The sequence below is a fragment of the Nomia melanderi genome, chromosome 13 (genome assembly GCF_051020985.1).
Source record: "Nomia melanderi isolate GNS246 chromosome 13, iyNomMela1, whole genome shotgun sequence".
NCBI classification, from domain to species: domain Eukaryota; kingdom Metazoa; phylum Arthropoda; class Insecta; order Hymenoptera; family Halictidae; genus Nomia; species Nomia melanderi.
This window is the reverse complement of record NC_135011.1, coordinates 3,184,159-3,206,182: the sequence shown is the minus strand read 5'-3', so window position 1 is coordinate 3,206,182 and position 22,024 is coordinate 3,184,159. Positions and strand designations below refer to the sequence as shown.

Sequence of the window (22,024 nt, the reverse complement as noted above, 5' to 3'; positions counted from 1 at the left end):
GCTGTCCGAGCCGTGTGAAATACACGAGGCCACGGTGCGGAGGGTGGAGAGGGAAGTGAGTCAGAGGATAAGAAGGGAAAAGTGTCGACACGGCGGTGAGCCGAGAGAAACGGGGGCCTAAATTTAGTAGAGACATCCAAAGTATAGTCATGGAAGCGTGCAAAGAGGAGAGCGGCGAAACCGGCTAGGGGTGGCGGTGCGGGACGGGACGCGGGAGGAGGGGAAGGAGTGCGAGGTGAGCTCGAGGAGAAACGACGAGGAGGATCACAGGCGGCGAGAGGAGACGAACGGAGGAACGGTGTGGGGAAACTCTATGCTTTGGTGGCAACGGTTTAGGGTAGCAAAAGGAGGATACCGGAGGGTGGAAGCGGCGGACGCCGGGAGGAGGGGGTGCAGAACGAACTGTTGCTTCCCCGAGAGCTATGTTGTGCCGGTACTTCTAACACAGGATTCTCGAGAGCCTCCAAACAGGATTTAAGCATTCTCACCGGCCACGAGGACTATCGCCGCCGGAATTCCATACAAATTTTCACGGAACGTTTCTCGCCGCTCCGCTCGTCTGCCGGGATATTAATCGTTCCCTGATTTTTCGATTGTTCCGGTGGACGGGTCGGCCGTGTGCTCCAGATTCGACTGGCAACGTTCGTCGCGCGATAAGGGCTGGGAGAATGGGGAGAGAGAAAGAGGGTTGGCAGGGCGATGATCGTTTCAAGCAAACCGCGGTTAACGTAGACGCGTCTAGAGGTTCTGAAGAACCCGCGGACGCGTGAGGAGATGAGAGGAGCGGAGGGAAAACGCGGCGGCAAACAGGCTCCGGAAAGAAAAGGCATACTCGGCGACCTCCTGCGCGTCTCCGTTGCCTATTACTCCCTTTAACTCCGCGGTTCTCGTCCCTCCACGTTCTCTGTAAGCCGGCTCGTGTCAGTAAACCAGAGAACCGGCACACGGATGGGACTAAGGTCGACATTTCTAAATCGAGAACTCCGCGGAGTGAGAGACGCGCGAGACTCTAGTCAGACACCGCGAGCGTGTGTGTCTGTCTGTCTGTGTGTGTCTCTGCCGAGAGCCAGCCTCCGTGGAATTTTCGCAAAATTTCCGCGTGGCGGAGGAATATCGAAAAAAAGTGGGACGCCGCCGATCGAGACCCTCGGAAGGGAGAGGCCGGTTGCACACCGCGTTTGTGTGCCTCTGTGTGTGTGTGCGCGCGCGCGGCGTACGCCCCGCTTTTATCGGTTCGGCCGGATCGAGAATATCCTGTGCCGGAATTTAAAAATCTCTGCCCAGACCCGAACGCGATTTTGGGGGTGCGGTGAACCGTTCATCGTTAACAGATTCGATCAAAAGAGGTCGAGCGCGACGAGGGTTTTGTGGTCAACTGTGTCACCTTCTACGAGCCAACCGAACTGGATTCTCTGTCGCGCGTTAATCCGTCTCTCCCTCGATTCCACTCTCTCTCCCTCTCTCTCTCTCTCTCTCTCTCTCTCTCTCTCTATTCTTGTAAAATGTCAGCCGCGGATTTCACGCTGTCCCGCTCGGCGATCTTGCCGAAATAACTTCGTCCGACGAATTTCTATCAATCCGCCGCTGGATCTGGGAAACGGTGGTCCGAGAAGACGTCCGATCGCAACGGGGGATCAAAGTGGATCAACGGAAGACTCGTCGGAGGGCGGGGGCGCGAGAGATATCGCGTACGGCGGGTTCAGAGCCGAAAGAGGGAGCGCGGCCAGGAATCGCGAGGGGTTTAGCGTTGGTAAGGAAAACAAGAAAGAGGCCGCGTACGTGTACGAGGCTGCGTGGGCTCGTCGAAAAAGAGAGACAACGGCGCGAGGGGTGCGCGGAGGGCGAAGGAGAGTGACGGAGAGAAGAATGAAAGGAGGCTGGATGGAAAGAGATGTCGGAGGTGGGCATGAAAGGAAAGGGGAGGAGGAGGAGCAGCAGGAGGAGGCGAGGAAGGACGTAAAACAAAGTAACGACGAAATGCACTTCCCCCTTTACGTCGTCCCTGGCGCTCGCCCGGAGGGAAACGTCGAACGAAACGTTAAAAACTGGGAAGAGGAATGAGAGCGCGGGGGTGCTAGGTGGTGGCTCGTCGGTCGGTAGGGTCGGCGGGCCCCGCGGAGGCGCAAGGAGGCGGCGGCGGCGGCGGCGGCGGCGGAGGGTTTGAGAGGGTGGGTTTGCTGTGGCAGGCGGGCCACCCTGGAAGGGTGCCGGGAGGTTATGACAGCCGAGGTATTGAGCGGATCCTTCGTTAAAAAAACGAGAAGCACCGTGCTGAGGCGCGTGGAACGGAGACCGAGGAGGGAACGAGGCAGAGGGAGACGGAGACCGCCGGCGGAGGAACAGAGAGAGAGGGAGAAAACGAAAGCGAGCGACGGGGTGCCGGGTGCGAGCGGGAAAGGAAGACGAAAAAGGAGCAAGGGAAAGAGCAAGAGGTGCAGGCCGCTGGATCGAGAGAGACTCCGGAGAGAGTGCCGGAGCGAGAGAGAGAGGGACACCGACGAAGAGTGAAGAGGAGAGCGGAAGAAGGACCGAGAGGGAGGAAAGGAGAGAAATAGAGAGAGTGCACGATTGCCGCCGCCGCCGCCAACGTCGCCGCTGTTGCTGCTGCTAGAGGCGGTGGTGGAGGTGGTCCAAGGGGTGAGATCAAGTAACCGAATCCAACGCACCCTTGCCTCGCGCCCATTGCCTCCCTCCAACCGGGAAAAAACCGAGTGCACCATCTCTCCCACTTCTCCTCATCCTCCTTCTCGACCACCCCTGACTGCTCTTCCCGAAGCGGATCTACCCTTCCTCGTTCCTTCTCCTCCTTTCGCCTGGTTTCTCCTCTCGCCCATCGGCCACGCACTTCTATCTTCCGCGACGAAAATTCTTTGACTTCCAACGACGCGGACGGCCGATCGAGGAGCAAGAGGAATCCGGCCGATCGATCGGCCGACGAGGACTGCGACGATCCGAGCATCGCGATCGCCGCGTTCCGCTTCGCTCCCTCGACGCCTAATGTAGTCCGATTACGATTGTAATTATTCCGCCGGCGCACGCGAGCCGGCGCGAAGCCGGCAGACAGATACCGCGACAGATACCGCGACAGATACCGGCCGCTCGTTCCGCTTAATCGCGCGATCCGCTGAAAATTATTCGCGGGAAAGAGCGGACGCGGCGATGTAATTACGAAATGGCATCGGGTCGCGGTTCCGTGACTCCGTCGCCGACGAAAACCTCGTCGATCCGTAATGGAAGACGGGGCTCGCCGCCGCGAGGACGCGACTCCGATCGCGCGCTCGATACGCGGCGCGGAGCGGCGTCCGCTCGGGTAGGACGAGCGGAAAAAACCGCGCGTCGGGAGGAAACGGCGAAAACACTATGGCGGGGCGGGTGCAGGTGGGACAGAGGAATCGAGACGGCTTGTTCGTCGTCGGAAATGCAGGCTGGACACGGAACGACGCCGAGCGGGGCGAGTGTGTGCGAAGCACTCCCCGGATTCGCGTAATGGGAAAATCGATTAGGAGCCGGAGCGGGTAAGGTAACCATCCAAGACGTACGTATACATCGCGCAGACTTATTAGCCCTCCTCTATCCAGAGAATTAAGCGTCGTCTTGCCGAGCGGGGTAGGGAAAAAGTAGGATCGACCGGGGTGAGGAGGAGCGTCCAAAGGCGGCGTTTAACGAAGAAAATCCTCTCGCAGCGGATTCTCTCCGCCGTTAATCTATCTCGAGCGATTCCACGGTCCCGTTTAAAGTTTCACCGGCGAAAAAAAACGCGCGACCCGCTTGAAAAATTCAGCGGCAACGGAGGCGGGCGCGCGCGAGCGATCGGTACAGAACGATCGGGGAAATGCTTAATACGGTAACGCTCGGGCGTCTTGGAGCTCGGGCCACTTGAAGGTACTCCGAGAGAGTCTAGTCACTTTTCCCTCGCCCAGCATGCCCCGCGGAGGTTCAATGACATCGGTGGAAGCTCCGGCACACGTACAACGAAGGCTCGCGCCGAGCCCGAAAGTGGAACGCCTAGGCAGAGAGGAAGAAGCGTTCCTCTTTTTTTCTCCCTCGCAACAATTGCCAGCCGTCCGTCGACGATCGACGCACGCGGGGGTTGGCAGGTGGAGGAGAGCGTGCGGCGACGATGAAATTCCCTCGATTATTTCGCCGCGAGCCGTAGGATCGACCGTTCCGCCGGCACATACGCGGCCGCGGCCGAAAGTCCTACGCGTTTCGTCGATACTAGGCTTACCCGTGAAGAGTATCCAATCGATCTTCCAGCGTCAGCGGCTTCGTCGCGCTGGCCACAGCCGGCTACTATTCACGGAGCACCGACCGACCGTTCGCCGGCGGAATATCAACACCGAGAATCAAACGCTTTTAACGAACACCGGCCGCGCGCGGCACGCCGCGCCGCTCCAATTTCGATCACCTACATCGTGTGTGCGGGGGCCGTATCAACGAAACGCTATCGATCATGTTTCTCTCGGCGAGGCGGACGAAGATCGATCCCGACCACTAAACCACCGAGCCCCGTTTACGCCGTTGTAGTATCCAGCCGGCCAGCTCGGCGTTACTTCGCGGAAATGTCGTACGCGGATCAATGCCGGGACGCGGTATTTATATTTAAAGGCATCCGCACCGGTGAACCTTGCGACGCGACTCGACTCGACGCGACGCAACGCGACGCCTCGCGCGCCGGCGAGCTTCGGAGACCCGTATGTATGTATGTATGTACGTGCAGTCGAAAAGCGACGCGGCACAGGTGGCAAGCCGGAAAGGGAAAGCGCTCGCAGCCCCCGGACCACCGCGATCTCGACGTTAAGATTTAAACGGGATCCCAGTATATTTTCCTTCCGAACCAGCTACTCCCTTCTCCACCCTCGCGCCGTATAAAACGCTCCGGACCGGTATCATTGCCACGTGTAATCCGAGCATTACCCTGAAACTTTCTTCGCGGCAGGTAACGGCGGGGGAGAAGTCGAGAGATGGATGGACGGATAACGCGGACGGAAAGAGCGAATACGAGAGAGAGAGAGAGAGAGAGAGAGAGAGGAGGAGAGTGTCTGTGAGAGAGAGAGAGAGAGAGAGATAGAGAGATAGAAGGACGCGGCGGGGTGAAATATAGAGGCAATTAGAAGATGTTTGATTTTCGGCGACAAAGAGAAAGTTAGGCGCGCTATTAGAAGGAGTATCTCGGCGACGAAGGCGATGGAGCGGAGGAGTTTCGCGATGAACGCGAGAGAATCAAGGGGCTGGCAAGGTAGGACACTGGAGAGAGACGGCGGCGGGAGGGCGGCCGAGAGGATGGAAAGGAAGGAACGCGGGGAGGGGTGCCGAGGCGGTGGGAGGGCGCGCGAGGATAGAGGCAACCGAGAAGGAAGGAGGTGAACGACGGACGAGAGGGGAATAGGGCAAGTAGAAAGGACGAGGGTGTCCGCGGGGGTGGATGAAAGGACGCTTACCAGCTACTACCTATTGATCGCCAATTCTTTTTCTCTTGTTGCATATTAGGCGCACTCTGCGTCCTCTCTCTTTCTCTCGGCAGGGTACGCTCTCCCACCCCCTCGGCGGTGTAGAGCGCGCGAATCCGCCCCTATAGCTACCGCCCGACCACCCTGCGCGCCTCTTCCTCTTCCTCTTTCCTCTCTCGCTCCTACCCCCCGCCGTCCTCCTACCCTTTTGCCCATATCGCGTCACCGCGCGAGAGTGCGAGCCACCCCTACCACCACCTTTTCCTACCTATACCGTCGGCCCTGACGTTCTTCTTACCGGCAATGTTTCATTTCGAGTAGCAGTACCCTTTCTCTTTCGGGGTGGGGCCGGCACCCTTTGCCTTTTACACGCAGGTGTCACGATCGCTCCTCGACGGAGCGGAATACGCAAGGCTGTGTGCCTCCGCCGCGTGCCCCTTGTACGTTTCCTTCGAATGCGACCCTTTCGTTTTCGGAGCGCGCGAGCGGCCGCGACACGCTTTGCTCTCTCTCTCTTTCTCTCTTTCTCTCTCTCTCCTTCTCTCTCTCTCTCTCTCTCTCTCTGTCTACGATCACGAACGGGTGAACCGATAATTTCTCTTTTTGTTCGGCGAATTAAGAAACGGAAGGAAGGATCGTTCTTGGATGATAACGAGTGGATGTTTCTTGTTCTGTTGCAGATAACGAGACGACGCATCGGCGCGATCATCGGTGCCGAGGCGAGAGAGGTGTCGACCGCGCGCGAAGATCGGTGGTGGTGAGCGCGGAAGGCGAGAGATCGGTCGGCGCGAAAAGGAAATCGACGGGGGAGAAGAGGAGGAAAGTCGACGAGAAGATTTGCCGTCGGCAACAGACTGCACTCTCGCACCGGTCAGGGCGCAAGCGTGCACGTGTGTTGTGCGTTCCCGTGCCCTAACCCTGTCTCAGCACGAGGGAGTAGTCGTTTCTCCGCGTCCCCATCCCTACTCCGCCAGCATCGCCGCCGTTGCCGCCACCGCCATCGCCATCGCCACCGTCACCGTCGCTGCCGTCGGCTCGCCATCCCTCCGACGCTCGCGAAGAAGCGCCGCCGCCGCAGCCGACGTAACGACGCCGGCGAGGACGACGACGACAACGACGACGACGACGACGGCGACGACGACGACAACGACGACAACGACGACTACGACGGCAACAACAATAGGAACAACAACAACAACAACAACAACAACAACAACAAGAATAAGAACAACAATAGGAACATCAAAAGGAACAACTACAACGCCGACGACGCCGAAAACAACAACAATAACAAAGAAAGCAGCGACGAGGGAAAGAAGGGAAGCGACAACGACAGGGGAAAGAACGAGAAGCAGGATCGCGAAGACGGGAACGAGGACGATAACGACGACGACGACGGCGATAAGGATCCTAGGGCTCCCAGCAACGGCAGCCCCCGACGACTTTGCCCGTTCGTGGCGCGCGCTACGTCACGCGTGACGTCGCAATACCCGGCGCGCACGTTAAACCGGCAGTGTGCACACACGCTACACTCTCCCCTCGCGTCCTCCTCGCGACACGCCACGCATTCGACGCGGCCGTTAAACGACAGAGAAACCCGGACAAAAGTACGACGAACGGGACCGGTAGGGGTGGAGGAGGAGGGACGGGAAAGCCGGTCAACCGAGGGAAGAAAGAGGAAGAGGAGGAGCAGGAGGAGGTGGAGGACGAGGACGAGGACGACAACGGCGGCGGCGACGACGACGACGACGACGACGACGAGGACGGAGGACGGCCGGTGGCGGAGGGGGTGGATATCCACGCGGGAACACGAGGCAGGCGCACCCGGCCGGCACGCACACACACACATTCTAAGATGTGATTTCAAAAATGGCGGATTGCCCCTATGCCCGCTGCATACAGGAACGCAAACACATCCGACGGGAGCTGCTGCGATGGACAAAGAATATGGTCTTCGTAGTTGGTGAGTTAAAACGCGACTACCACACGGCCACCCTTTCTAGGCCAACGTACCGAGCGTACCCACGAGTACGCGCATATACCGTGGTTCCGAGGGAAAAGTACGGCCGCGTTCGTTTAACGACCGCCGCAGCCAGCCGCGTTTTTAAAAACCGTTCCGCTCAGACGACGGACCGACCCTCTTTTCCCTTCCGACGTCTCGTCCGTCTCGCGGCGGCGGCGGCCGTACAGAGCCTCCACTACGCGCACGACCCAGACTCTTTTCCACCGGCGCGAGCGTTAATCGTTGAAATTGTCCTTGACGAAATTCCACGCGGAACAATATTTATTATAGTTTCGCGTTACGACCTACCGCGAGCCACTCTACCTGTTTCGCCAAGCTGAATCACCGAATATGTTGCTCGGTATATATCTATATATATATATATACACACGTATGCACATGCATATCTAGAAATGTGGGAGTTAGAAGCGAATTTCCATGCGGTGGGTGCGCGAAAGATGGGGAGAGATAGAACAGATGAAGAGAGAGAGAGAGGGACAAAGAGAGAGAGAGAGAGTGAGAGAGAGAGTGAGCGAGGCGGAGGACAGTGGAAGGACGGCGAGAGGATGAGGGTTGGAAACGAGAGAGATATAGGGGTCAGGGAGGGGTAGGCAGAGAGAGACAGACCGCGAGAGAGAGAGGAGCAACGCCGGTGGTGAGACCTGTTGCGAACCGAAACGCCGAATCCTGGTTGACTGTGAGCCAGGCGTGACTCCTACTCGTGTCCGTACGTTCAACAGGGTGGTTGCATGCTGTCGAGAAACATAGCGATATTTCGCGCGTGCACCTCTCTCTATGCATTGGTAAATTTTACGATCCTCCGCCTCTCTGTGTACTTTCCACGGACTATTTTCGCTCGTGCCGTCGCAGTCGCGAACAGCCGCACGTATACCGACGGGCGTATCATCCGCGCGGTGAACGATGAAAACGTCAGAGGGGCCGAGGGGGTGAGAAAAAAAGATGTTCGCGGACGAGGAATTCGGCGATCGAATGAAATTCGGTTGCATCGGTTTCGGATCTTCGAGAGCGCGCACGGGTATAACGAATGGTCGACGGGGAAATCCTGGGGCCGATCGACATCCGTAGACGGATTGGTAGCTGTCGCGATCTTTTTGGAAAGCGTGGACGTAACCGTGTCGCGAGAAGTAAGCGACGAGTGTACTTGTAACTTGTAACGGAAAGATTTATTTTTCAATTTTACTACTGACATTCGTTCACCTAACTCGAGCAGTTATATGCTGTTTGCGTACAAGAAATTTATGAAAAGTCGATCACTTGGAGTGATTAGTCGGTTTAATACGCTGTTAGGATACGCTGCATCGCACGGTACATTTACAAAGGAGACTACTCCGTTCACGCTACGATACACAGTCTATTCACAGTTATCCACATTTCCTTATAATCTTGAAATTTATAAGTATATCCTAGTTTCCGGAAAAATCGCAATTCGAACTCGTCGCTACGGACGAGTGGACTCGTCGCGACGCAGAATCTCGAAATTCCTCCGCGACGAGTATACTCGTGAAAAACAGCTAACTGGTTAATAGCGAAATCGGGTTCGCGCAGCAACTTGTTACCCTTCCGCGCCCTTATACGCCGGCGCCTCTCCCCTATCGTCGTCGCCAGCACTAGCACGGAACGCGTTCGAGTCGCGCACACCGGTGAGAGAGAAAGAGAAAGCCAGAGAGAGAGTGAAGAAGAAGAGGAAGAAGAAGAAGAAGAAGCGAGGCGCGCGCGGAGAATACTGCACGAGCTGCGTGCCTTGACCACAGACAACCAAGCTATCCCGGCCGCCGCCCGAAACCTTCTTTTCTTCTTCTTACCGCCTCCCTTCGCGTCCTCCCGTTCCTCCCTCGCCCTCCGTCCCCGTTCGCGGATCCACATCCCTCTGTTGCCCGCTCGTCGCTTACGCCCCCACCATTGTCCTCCGAGTGCCCCTTCTCCTCTCCTCCCGGCGTCCTCCTCCTCCTCCTCCGACGGCTCCTCCACCTCCTCCTTCCACCTTCGGGTTAGTCCGTCAAGAGAAGAGAGTTCTCTGGTACTCGTAGAAGGCGCGTTTCCACGCGCGCCGCTGCTGTTGCGTGCACTCGCCGTTACGCTTCTTCCTCCACTTTCGTAATCTCGCCCTTCCGTCCACCTCTCTCCGCCCCCGCCCCTTCTTCATCCCCCACCGGCGGCGCCACCCCGTTTCCGTTACCTTCAGTCCACCCCGTCGGCGCCCCTCCGCGGCCCCCCGCGGCCCTCCGGCAGCCTCGCCTCGCCTCGCTCGTCCTCTCCCTCTAGTCGTTCGCGTCTCTCCTCATTTCGGAACGCAGCTGCCGCTGGTGGTCGAGAAATTTTCGCGAGTCCTTCCCACCCCCGTTTCCGCCACCTCGACCCTTCCTCCGGCGTCGTCCCCTGCCCCCCGCTCGACCCCCGTCGCTCTCGCTCTCTCGCCCTCGTCGCGGCGTCCTTCGATTTCCTCTCCCGGAACCCCCGTGTTCCTGCCGCGTCCCTTTTTTTTCATCTCTCTTCCCTCGCGATCGGTTCTCCTACCCCGGCGGCCCGAAGATTCTAAAAAGGAGGAAGGCGGGTGGCGGGTCCGGCCTCTCTCCGGCGAGAAAAGGAGAAAGAGAAAGCGGAAACGAGGAAGAGGGCCGGCGGCCGCGAAAGGGAAGGAGGGACGGAGATCGGCCGCGAGAGAAGACAGAGCCGCGTGTGTGCGCGTCAAGACCTCCGCCGGTGCGGTACTCCTCTCGAGACTTCCATGATCTTCGGAGATCGACCGGTACGCGGCGACGTTCGGGAAAGGGTGACGGAGGGTAGCGGCAGCCTCGAAACCTCGACGCACCGCCGAGCGAGCGGCTGTTCCGCTCGCGCCAGCGCCAGTGCCGGTGGCTGTTCCGTAGTGGCGCAACGTGGCCTCGACCGGATCGACGCGGATAATTCGTGACCGGCCGAGTTTCGTCCAGTGCCCGTGGAAGCTCGACAGTGCCGTCCGTCCGTCCGTCCGTGTTCCCCGGTGGAAACTCGCGAGGACCCCGCGGTGCCGCTTCGGCGACGTCGTCGTCCACCACCACCTACCAGCTCGGTCTCGCGCGACCTGTTACGTTGCACGTGTTGCACGCGAGATGATCGATACCGGCCGCGTGGGATTTTCCGAAATTTTCGTGTGCGAGTGGGCTCCGCGCGTCACGTAATCCGCGCCGACGGATTATTTGCACGCGTAATCCTCGCGATCAGTTCCGTGCGTGCGAACCATGGAGCCGGACGGAACGGGCATCGGCCCGTCTCGCCCGTCGATCCCGTCGCTCGGCTCGCGCCGCGGCAGCCCCGCGCGTCACGAGTGCCGGCAGTAGCGATGCACGCGTGCATCCCCGCGGAATCCACGCATCACGGAGCCACGATCAACGGCGGCGGCGACGCGTAAACGCAGAGTACGTATTGCGCGAGAGGCCTCCGAGTTTCGGCCAGCGGCGGCGGCGGCGGCGCCGCGCTTCTCGAAATACTGCGCGTCCACGTGCACCGGGAACACTCAGCTGACGTGCGAGTCAAAGGAGAAAGTGCTACTCGCGAGACCAGCCCGTTCGCTCCGAACGTCGTCGAACAGAATCTCGGATGATCGTCTGACGCGCCGATCCCCGATCGGATCCGGTCCGCGCGGCGTCCTTTTCAAAGACACCACCGCGGAGAACCGAAAGCGCGCTTCATTGCCCGTTCGCGCGAGGCGCGCAAGATAAACGAACACTTTGCAAAGTACATTTTTCCGCTCTTTTCCCCATTGTGCACCTCACACCCCTCGTTCCGCGAAAATGCTCGCCTCTAAGACGCAAGGGAAGAGCCGGCGGGGCTTGGGGCGAGGATGCCGGGGGATGAAGAGGACAGGAGGAGGAATGTTCGGGTGGGTGCAGTTACTGCTGATCGTTAAAAGGCGCATAAAAAAGGTCGTAAGAGGGAGAGAAAGGAGCCGAGCAAACGAGCGAGTGGGTGGGCGATAGGCGATGCTATACCGAGAGAAGGATAGACCGAGAGTAGGACAGAGAGAGACAGGCCAAGAGGGGCGGCGAACAGAGAAGAAAAGAGGGAGAGCGAGAGGAAGCAGCGCGAGAAGTAACAATAAAAATTCGTGGGCATTCGTGTTTCGTCGTCGGGGGTACGAGCGAGACGGCCGCGGCGAGAGAAGAAGCCGAAGCCGTCGTAGCCGAAGGAGAAGGTGGAAAAGGACGGCGGACAGGGGCGAGAAGCGAGAGGGTGGCTAGCGAGCGGCTGCGACGTCGGGGGGGCGCGGAATTGCGAGGAGCGAGAAAGAGGCGAGAGGGTGCAGAGCGGCGGCGGGTGACGGTGCAGGCGCATCGGGGGCGGCGGGTCGCGGGCGGTTGCCGAGGGTGGAAGCGGAGGATGGGTATGGCGGAGCAGGGTGCGTAATGAAACGATATTGAGTAGCCGTGGTAGGGAGGTTCGTAGCGAAGGGTGGGGGTCGTCTTCAGCCCTCTCCGTCGATTGACCTCGCTTCGACGAGGCGAGGCTTGGCGAACACGGCGGCGGGAGGGGCTGGCGGGAGGCTAGGGACGAAAGCGAGACGAGGCGAAACGAGGGTGGGGGCGAGTGGCACACAGGGGCGGACGCGACAAGAAGGGTGCCTCGGTGGGGGGCGAAATGCCGAGCGATCCTCTACGCGGTCTGCCGGGTAGGGAGGCCAAAGTTAAATTGTCGAAAATTACGCGACACCTTCCTTTTTGTCTTCGGCCACCCTCGGACGCCTTGCAACGCCTACCGAAAAACTTCAAAGCCCCGGGTGTACGTTGGCGGGTCTCGAGTGCCGCCGCTGGCACAATGTGCCCGCGTTACGAGAGCTACGCGCCGTGTAAGACGGGCGGGAGATTCCGGTTACCCTTCGAACCGGGCTCTTATCAAACGACCGATTCGATATTCCGGGCTTCGACGCTGGGAATTCATTGTGCCGGTCGAACGGCCGGGTTTAACGCTAGATTCGAGGAGGATTGTTTTAAAGATTATTCCATTGTTCCTGGGAAAGTACGTGTCCGTCCGCGTAGATCGCGAAGATTGCAGATTTTCGAGCGGTGGTTATTCGTATAATTGAAGGAATCGCGATCGACTGTTATCGAATAATGTTTAGAAGAGTCGTCCGTCACATTGACGTTGCGTTTCCTTTCGTTCAACTTTGTATCAATCGCTAGATTGCTCGGTTAATCGTTCGATTGTCTTCCCTATTGTTCCTGTTTCCATGAAGAATACATCGTCGAATCGGTTGTACCTGTATTTCGTAGTTACTTGACTGGCGATCGTAGGGAAACTGTCTGGTGCGGTTAATGTTAAGCAGAACCGCGCGAACTCTGCGAGGTTTCGTCTCCGCCGCCTCTCTTTTCCTATTCTGCCCCCCGGCCCCCTCTGCCATCCTTCCCCGGCGTTTTTCTCCCACCCCCTTTGTTGATTCACGGCTCGTAGGGAAAATATTTTGGCCGGGGTGAAACGATATCGAGTGTAAATCGCAAACTTTGACGAGTATAAATATTCCACGATGTATTTTTCGTTCCGCTGAATAGCGGCGCCGGGATCGCGTGTAAACAATTTGGAAAATTAATAACGAACCGCGCGTCCGATGCTGGTTTTTTAAAACGCGGAAAATGAGTTAACGTCCGGATGGAAGCGCATAATAATCTATTAAACGATCGCGCGGCCTGTCAGATAATTATCAGGCTTGACAGAAATTAATATCAACGAACGATATTAACGATCGGTCTTCTTGTAAAATATAACGCGGCCGTGTCGGCGACGAGCAGTCGGTGCGTTAGTTGTAAAATTCATATCGGACACCGGTAATTTTGTCCCCTTTTGTACTTGACAAATTATTCCTGCCACGAGGCAAGTCCTTTTTCGTTTTATCAGCCGCCGCCGCCGCCGCCGCCGCCGCCCGCTCGCCCGCCCGCGAATTACGCGTTTCACGTATTATTTAACCTTGCCGGCTTTGAACGACCCGCTAACTTTTCGCGCAAGATAGTTTCGAGCCTTTGACATCGAATTTCAGCCGGTGTGTTCGGATTAAATTGGATCAAACGGTCGGAAAAAGAATAATACAACGAAAATAATATTCCGGCTCTAATAACGTTGCGTTTTTCTTTCGGCCGCCGCGGTGAGCGCGCGCGAGCGCCTCGAACGTGCACCGGCTAAAAATGGTAAATTATTAACGGTCGTGAACCGCCGTATCGTTCCCACGTATAATGGAGAACTTAAGTATCTAATTTATATTAATATACCTACTATTTTCTTTACGTAATGCTGTCGACGGAGATTCCAAGCGAACGAACGCTTATTTAGCTTATTGTCGGTATTGTTCGGTACGCGAACGTTCTTTATTACTTGTTAACGTATTAAGGATGTTTCAGTGATATAACGATATTTTTACTGGACTGTATAATTCATTTAAACAACGATATTACAGAAGTCGGATAATAGTACGTTGCAGACCGTAGAAACGAGATGTACCTGCGTGAAACATCGGTGACTATAGAAGCTTTCGCGATTAACTATGTTGAATCATATTTTCCGATTTCTCTGGAAATCAAAATCCTACGTTTATTTTCCCATGTAACGTATACATTTATTTAACTACTGTTAAAACGTACAAATCACTCTCCAGCATAGAATTATCATATCACCGAAACACGTGACGATTCGAAATTGCAGGTTCTATTTCAGTTAGAAACGCGATTGACCGCGTCGTTTTAACGGTCTCCAACGGTAAGAATCTACGTAGCCGTTGTTACGCGACGTAACAGGTATAAAGAAAACAGCACGAGGCTTCTTTAGCGTCCGTTTTGATCCGCTACTTGCCACGGCTTTTCCAATTGCACTTCATCATCGTCCAGATTCTTACGAATTCCTCTCGTTGTCCATAAACATTCTCCATCGTTACCCATAAAACAGTTTCCACGTTTAATTGCCGATCGTAACTCAACGAACACATCCCGAGTATCAGCTCTACCCCAAACGCCATAGTAATTCACAGAAAGAACGACCAACATCTCCTCCGTCGAAACTCCGACGTTCCTAAATTCAAGCTGGAATCAACGTTCGCGAAGCTCCTTTAACCCTTTGCACTCGAAAGTTTTTTACCGGAAATATTCAAGACGTTGTTCGAACCTAAACGATAATTCACAGATAAATTAAGCGACAAAGTTATTTCACTTAAATATTTCACATAATACAAAGTTCAATTTAAAGTACTAAATATTCAACTTCACAGTTTTGCTGTAAATTAAGAGTCACCTCTCGAGCGCAAAGGGTTAAACCCACCGGCGTGTTCCGCTTTGCATATTTCTGTTTACACCGTGCATAAAACGGAACACGTCCCCGTATCTTTCCCATTAACTTCCAAACTTTTTGACCCGTCTCGAACGTGCTCCCGACGCTCGCCGTAAATCCGTCTTCCCCTTGACACCCCGTGATAATTCAAGTTTACTGCGCCATTATACAAGCAGGAATTGCGTAATAATTAACGAACGCGCCAATTAATTTAGAAAAGTCTTAAACTGCACGCGCCCGTTGCCGCGCATCTGCGCGTCGAGCGCCCCTCTGAATTAATTTCAATACGTTATTATTTTCATCCTCGTATTCCCGTAAACGCCAACGTTCCAGATCTGTTCGCGGCGTAATGGCGTTCACTTGAAATTAATTTACCAGAAATGCGTAAAGTCCGCGGCCGGTTAGCCGGGAAATATTCGGACGAGCGACGCCTGCTGGGATCGGCCGGTTCCGGTCCGGCGGACGTCTTCGGCCGGCCGATCGGATTAATTGAAATCTCGGATCGGCGATACGCTATCGGGAAACCGTTTCCTTCGGCCGCGACCCGATCGCACGTGCTCCACTTTCCGAGATATGTCAACCCCGGACGCCTGACTAGCGCGCGATTAGATTCGACACACATTTGACTCGCGAAATTCGCCGCTAATATCGACAACCAGGCGAAACTATTTGCGTGCGGCGATCGTTGTCGCGTACGAACAATATTCCAATTTTAGCCGTTCGAGTGGGACGTGTCCTCGCGAAAATCCGGTTGGACGTTGCCAAACGACGCGATAACGCTTCTTTCGTTTCACTTTAGAAACTAGGCTTTTCTATCGTCGCGCGTAGACATTCTAAACGGTGCTAAACGGATTTTTCGATTTCTTAGAGGGTAAAGAAGTGGATGAATCATTGTAAGGGAAATATGTGGATGAACTCGGTTTAATTCTATGAAACGTACTTTTAGGCAGTGCAACGGAGAAACGCGTATTGGTTGACAGTCGAAGGATTCGCGAGAAAAGTACTTCGAAATATGAACAAATCTTCCATTTTACTAAACGCTGCAGTGATAGAGGAGTGATTCTAACACGTAAAATGGTGTTGTCGGAGGATTCATCAGTGAAGTTGAGAAAAGATCATCTACTCCGTCTAGCATCCGCAATACGTGCATCATCTCGAAACAGCTCGTTCGATTAGTTAACACTCGTACGATAATTACCTCTTATAATTCACCTACGAGCCGTTGAATTCGCGATACGCCTTTGAGTCAAAAGACAAAAACCGAGACGGAAAGAAAACTGTCTGGCGGTTGGCAAAAAGCGAAAGTCCCGCGGCTGTTACAATAGCTAGCCTTGACAGGACGGCTGAAACTAAAAGTAAAAACTCCGACAATTTTTCTTTTTTTTCGGAGCGAGCGCAGGCGACGGTAGACAGAATGGAAAATGTAGTTTCACGGTCGAAGGATGAAAGGGGTGGAAAGGGGACGAGGTGGGGAGCTATCTCTTAATCAGAGACCGCGGACGGACTCGTCATTGCCATCGACCTGTTCAACAATGCACAAATTGTCTTATTCATTTCCGTCCGTCCGAGTCATACTCGTCTAAACAACGTTATAAAATCCGTTTCTCATCGGAACCCGTTATCGTTCCGCTTGTAATTACGCGAGCGCGCGGTCGCGAATTAACGGGTCAAAGTAACGAGACTTTGAGCCGCGAGGCAGAAGTGCGGACAGAAGTAACTGAAAATCCGTGGAACTGTTATCGCTAAACCGACACGACGAATTACCGCGTGTCATACCTGCCGTCGCGGCGGGGCGCGGCGGGGCGCGGAGGGGGAACGGACGGAGCGTATAATAAAATAAACATATAGTTCGCGTTTTCGCGTAGTTGCGCAAATCCACTGGCAAAAATCGAACAAAAAGACGGACAACGAGGAGACAGAGAGTGAGAGAGAGAGAGAGATAGTGTGAGAGCGAGAGGAGGGACGGGGGAAAAAAGCCGCGCTAGAGGTTAATCCGATGATGAACGGCGACTATCTGTTGCATTTTAATCTGCCCTTTTTCGAATCGCCGTCCGAATTTCATCCGCGCAAAGCCCCCGCTTCACCGGCACGTCGAAACGGCGATATTAGTCGACGCCGCGTGTCGCTGGGAAACTCGTTTCCAGTATTACAGAGCACGTGCGCGCGTGTTTGCATACACGAGCACGCCGCGAACGCGTGCCATCCCCGTTTCATCCCTCCTTTTTCCGAACACCGCTCCTGCGCCAGCCCGACCTTTACCTTTTCTTCGGCTGCACGACCCGGTTTCCCCGATTTTCCCGATTTTTTCGTGATCTATGGCATAGGATCCGCTGAACGACTTAATCCTTTGCGCTCCACTGCCTCGAGTCGCCAAGTGATTTGATATAGGAAAATCATGAAGTTCGATGTTGAATATTAAACTTCGTTCGATGCATCGATAAACATTGAATAAAAATAGTTTTGTTAAGCTAGCTCGAAAGAATATCGTTGATATCTCATTAGAAAATGAGTATTTCCACTGAAACACCTGGGGCGCAAAGGGTTAAGCTTTTATTAACCCCTTAAATTGTGACAACGTGTCAGACTCGTGGTGGAGATCTTAAACAGAGTTTAACAAACATAAATATTAATTTTTGTGAATACAAATTGAATAGTACTCTTCTGTTACGAATTATAGCTTAGAGAAAACATAGATGTAGAATATGACTAGGATTTTTGTCTTTCAATAAATTTTTAATAACAAAGTAGGTGTGTCGGTCATAGTTGAGAAAGAGATCGTGGGTCAAGGGGTTAAGGAGGGACTAGCTGCGAAGCTATACCTCTAGGTTTGACGCGGTCTATGTATAATGAATGTAACATTACTGCGATTTATGACTAATAGAATTTTCCACTGTGCAGTTACGTTGAATTAGATTAGAATGTGCACAACTATGGATGACGGAGAAAGAATTGTGATGATATAGTGACGCCAAAAGGATGATATCCGCGGAAATATCCAACATTTTCCAACGAGATATAGACGATATTGTTTGAAGCTAATTTAACGATAATTTATAGATAAACTGAGCAACAAAGCTATTTTAAATATTTCACATAGCAATACAATGTTTAATTCCAGATACTAAATATTCAACTTCATAGTTTTGCTGTACCAAATCAAGTGGTGACCTCTCGAGTGCAAAGGGTTAAAAGATCGTCCAGAAATGACTACGAAAGCGAAGCTTTCCACAAGAAATTGGTTGTCCAACTATAGTTTTCTGGGCCCAGAAGCCAATTCGACTCGATCAGATTATATTATTCTTAATGTTTCTACGAGATAACTCGTAGTTGACGTAATAATACAAACAATGAGATATCTTGTTAACGAGTACACGTGTGCACCATAGAATTTTGTCACGCGAGACAACGATATAGGAATTTGAGGCGAATCGGATATTCATTTCCCAGTCTTTTGCTTGAATGTTTATCAATGACAAAGTGAATGACAGCTTACAATGTTAGTTTTAACTACTAACTTTTATGTTAAACCTTATCCGATCCGATTCGTCTTATCCTACAGGAATATACGAGAAAAATTCAACCAATCAAGTTTTCAATGACGCAATTAATAGCCAATTAGGAGATACACAGAGAAAAATATTGAAATCACCATACGACGATTAACACCCTGTGGCACTGTTAAGGGGTTAACACAAATTGGACCAGCATCCAAAATTTGAATTCCACGCAAAATTCCTAACCGAGGAATCCTGTAACACGGAATATTTCAATCGCGTTAGACTCCACTATAACAAAATTCCACGTTCTTAATTTTATAGTTACCGCGAAAGGTGCTCGAACAATACACAAAAGATTCAAAGCAGTCCGCTAATGGCTGGCGTTTTATTTTGGATCGCCTTGTACACTTGTCCTCGGTCTCTATCTCTCTCCCTTCTTCTGTCGCCCGTATCTCATTGCATTTTTCGCCGATGGATGCAATTCGTGTCCAACATTCGTATCATCGCGATGTTCCGTCGCAACCGGCCAGCCTAGCAATTTCATTCGCGGCTGGCGTGTCCCGCTGTCTTGAACCCGAACGTGTACCTGAATGGGTCAATCAGGTGTCTCCGAAATGCAACGTCTCCTCCTCTAATTCCTTTCCTATGCGGCAGTCGCGTGGAATCGTTTCTCATGCCGGAAGAGCCGCAGCGTTCGCCGCGCGCGCGCCGCTAATCGACCATAACAGGTTTCGTCGAAATAATGCCGGAAAAAGGATGTTAAGGTCCCGATATCACGAACGCGGTTGCGCGCTCGCGCGATGTCCTTCGCGCTTCCGCCTGGTACGCGGTACGCGCGCCGTGTCGCGCCGGCTTCTGCATTCCAATTCGTCAATGTCAGTTCTTTGTCAACGATAAATTTAACGTAGCCCGGACGGTAATCTCGCGGCGACGCGCGCGCTCTTCCCGCGGGTAACACTAGACAACGGAGAACGATAAATGGGTCACAAGACGACTGTGCTTTGCGCCGCGGTGTCCGATTACCGCTTACATCGCTCGCCAAGCTAAAATACGAGCGAAGTACATACCCGACGTGCGTTCCTTTGATAACGCCGGACGGAATTCGGCGAGCGGCGGTAGCTACCTTCGCTGCGATCATCCGAGTTTCGGTTACCCTTGGCCCCCGGTCGTCTTCAACCGGATCCTCGCGGCACACATAGCTCCGCGCTCGTGCGCCGCGATCGTCGATCACCGTGTCGGTTAGCCCGCTAACCGTCTGCGACGAGTTAACTCGCCGATCCTCTGCGGTTTTCCTACATTTCCACGGAAACCACCGGACCGTAGTCGCTTTCTGGATCGTCGGTGTCCGCTCGAACCCATCGAGACCGGAGTTTCTTTCGCAGAACGCTTCCTCGGTAGCGGACACTTCGAACTTATCACTTTCATTGCCGCCCGTTTCCTGCGATCCCTTCGATCTCGATTGTGTTGCTCGTTTTTAGTAACGAGATTATCACTTTCATTACTGTTCGTTTCTCGTAATCCCTTCGGTCTCGATTCCATTACTCTCCTCGGTGTATTAGGTCGGGGATAATATAAGTTTCAATTCAAGCTTTTATTTTCGCCGTTCGCTGATGGAGCGAACTGTTCACTGCTAATTGATAATAGAAATTCATGATCGTTACACACGGCGTAATTGTTCTTCTTGGTCGATCTATTACAAGCCCGATGTGCGATTCGTTTAGAGTAGGTTACACCGGGTTCGCATAAAACTTTACGACGGAAACGTACTCTCCCGGAGTATCGGTCCGGGGGATCCCATCGGTTCCAGCTAGTCGGCACGCGACAGTTTCGTGGGAATCGCGTCCTCCCCGGCGGCGGGCAAAAAGAGAACCGGGCTCGCCGAATCGGGTCATCCGTCGGTCGCTTATCTGGCTCGGCCGCATCGCGGCTGGAACCCGACGGAGCGATCCCGTTAAGCGTCGCGGATCCCGTCGGATCCCGGCGTCCGCGGTTCTTGAGATTTCCAGGGTACGGATCCGGCGAGCGCGCGCGGGCTCGCGGCTCGCGGCGCGGTCGTGGCAGCAATTTCACATTGTTCCAGTATATTATTTCATTGCACGATATCGCTCCATTAGTTCGACCCGAGCAGTGATTCCCGAGGTCATTATACCAGTGGAGAATCGTCGAGAAAGAGTGAGCGGCGAGAAGAGACGGTGGAGTGGCGAAGGAGACAAAGAGAGAGGTCGGTCTCGCTCGGTGAAAGAGCGAGCGAGAGAGGTCGCCGCGGGGAGAGGGAAAAGAACGTGAAAGAGAGACAGGGAGAGAAAGACCGAGAGAGTCGGAAGGAGCGAGAAAGACGTCGAAAGAGGGAGAAGGAGGCACGAAGAAGAATGGTCCGCGAGGTCAGCCCACGTTCGTACATATTCTCACGTAGATCTCTGTGTACGTACCGACGCGTGCACACCTTGACGAACATTGTTGAGGGAAAAGAAGCCAGGCGCGCGGGTAATGCATCGGGCTGGCTAGCGGTCGGTACCGCGCCGGGATCGCTGTTCGAACGAATGGAAAGGGCTGCGGGGACAAAGAAGGCCGGGGGACCAGAAATTTCGGCAGCTGGTACTTTTGGTTGGCGATTGCTTTCAACGAGCAGCGCGCGCGCGAGAGAGAGAGAGAGAGAGAGAGAGAGCCAGCGAGCGAGAGAGCGAGCGAGCGCGCTGTTCGCTACGCATTGTTCGTCGGCTCCGCCTCGCTTTTGTAACTTGGCATAGGTCCCTGGCGTTTCCCCCCGACTGGCTCTCCCCTGATCCGAAATCGATTCGATCGAAAAATCATTGAAACGACTCGGGGTACGGATGACTCGCGAAGCTTCCGCGAGAACGACGATATACTCGCCAGGCGTGAACATCGCGGGGAATTAACGGATAACCTTCGGAGACTCTATCTTTGGCAAGCATCGTTTCGAGATCTTAATGAGGCACGGCTTGGGTTCCATGCCTTGTTGAGAGACAACCAGCGGCTGGCGGATTTCGACATCCATCCCGCGTTCTCCGTCCTCTGCTCGCCGCGAAAACGGCCGATCTCTCGCCGGTGAATGGGAATCTCGCGATCGCGTAACAAAGCGCCGCTGATAGCGGCTCTCGACCAGCAGTCGAGCTGTTTAGAAATATTTTTTCCCAATGTCCCCGGCGCGCGACGAGGAGCGCGCAGAGAAAAGCGTCGATCCCATTACACGCGCGACCGTCCGCGGCCGTTGATCGGCGATTCGCTTCGCAATTGGTCGTGCAACCGTGCGCGTAGCGGCCGAGATCGGTATCGGCGGTTGCTCCATTTTCGTTTTCAAACCGCGAGCGAGCGATCGCGCGCGCGCGCCGCTCGGATTCGAAATCGTCGGCCCCGATTGCTCGCGACGAAATTTTCGAAACTTCGGACGGACTGCGAAAGTGCGCGTCTCTCTCGTCTGGCACACACGGGATGGTTATCGCAATTATTTCGTTATTATCGTCCCGAAGGCTTAGAGCGGCGGCAGGCGAATCGCAAGCGGAGTTTCGGACAAAGGATAGCCTTGTGCGTCGTGAGAGCCAGCTGCGGCCCCACCATGCCCGACCACCCATTTCCTAACCTTCTACTCTCGTCTAAACCGGATTGCCATTGGTCGAAACGGGCCGACGATTAGTGACGGGACCAAGGGAATACCACCAAGAGACGCCGTGTAGGACCGCGCCGGGGTGGGGAGTACGGCGGGCAACGGGGGAATATAGCGCGAGCGCGGTCGGATCTAAAATTGCGGCTCCGCC

At 54.4% G+C, this 22,024-nt stretch overlaps 1 protein-coding gene across 4 annotated transcripts in view; it reads left to right on the top strand.

The window, feature by feature from the left end:
* Positions 1-22,024, top strand: part of Eip93F (Ecdysone-induced protein 93F) — an 80,726-nt gene that overhangs the window by 35,964 nt on the left and 22,738 nt on the right. For 3 of the 4 annotated variants that reach the window (XM_076372970.1, XM_076372972.1, XM_076372968.1), the window contains exon 2: positions 6,131-7,413. In XM_076372970.1, coding sequence (XP_076229085.1) covers positions 7,320-7,413 — 94 coding nt within the window. In that variant the 5' untranslated portion in view covers positions 6,131-7,319. Of the gene's footprint in view, positions 1-5,054; positions 5,240-6,130; positions 7,414-22,024 lie in introns of those variants that run through there. The other variant, XM_076372971.1, reaches the window with a different exon arrangement.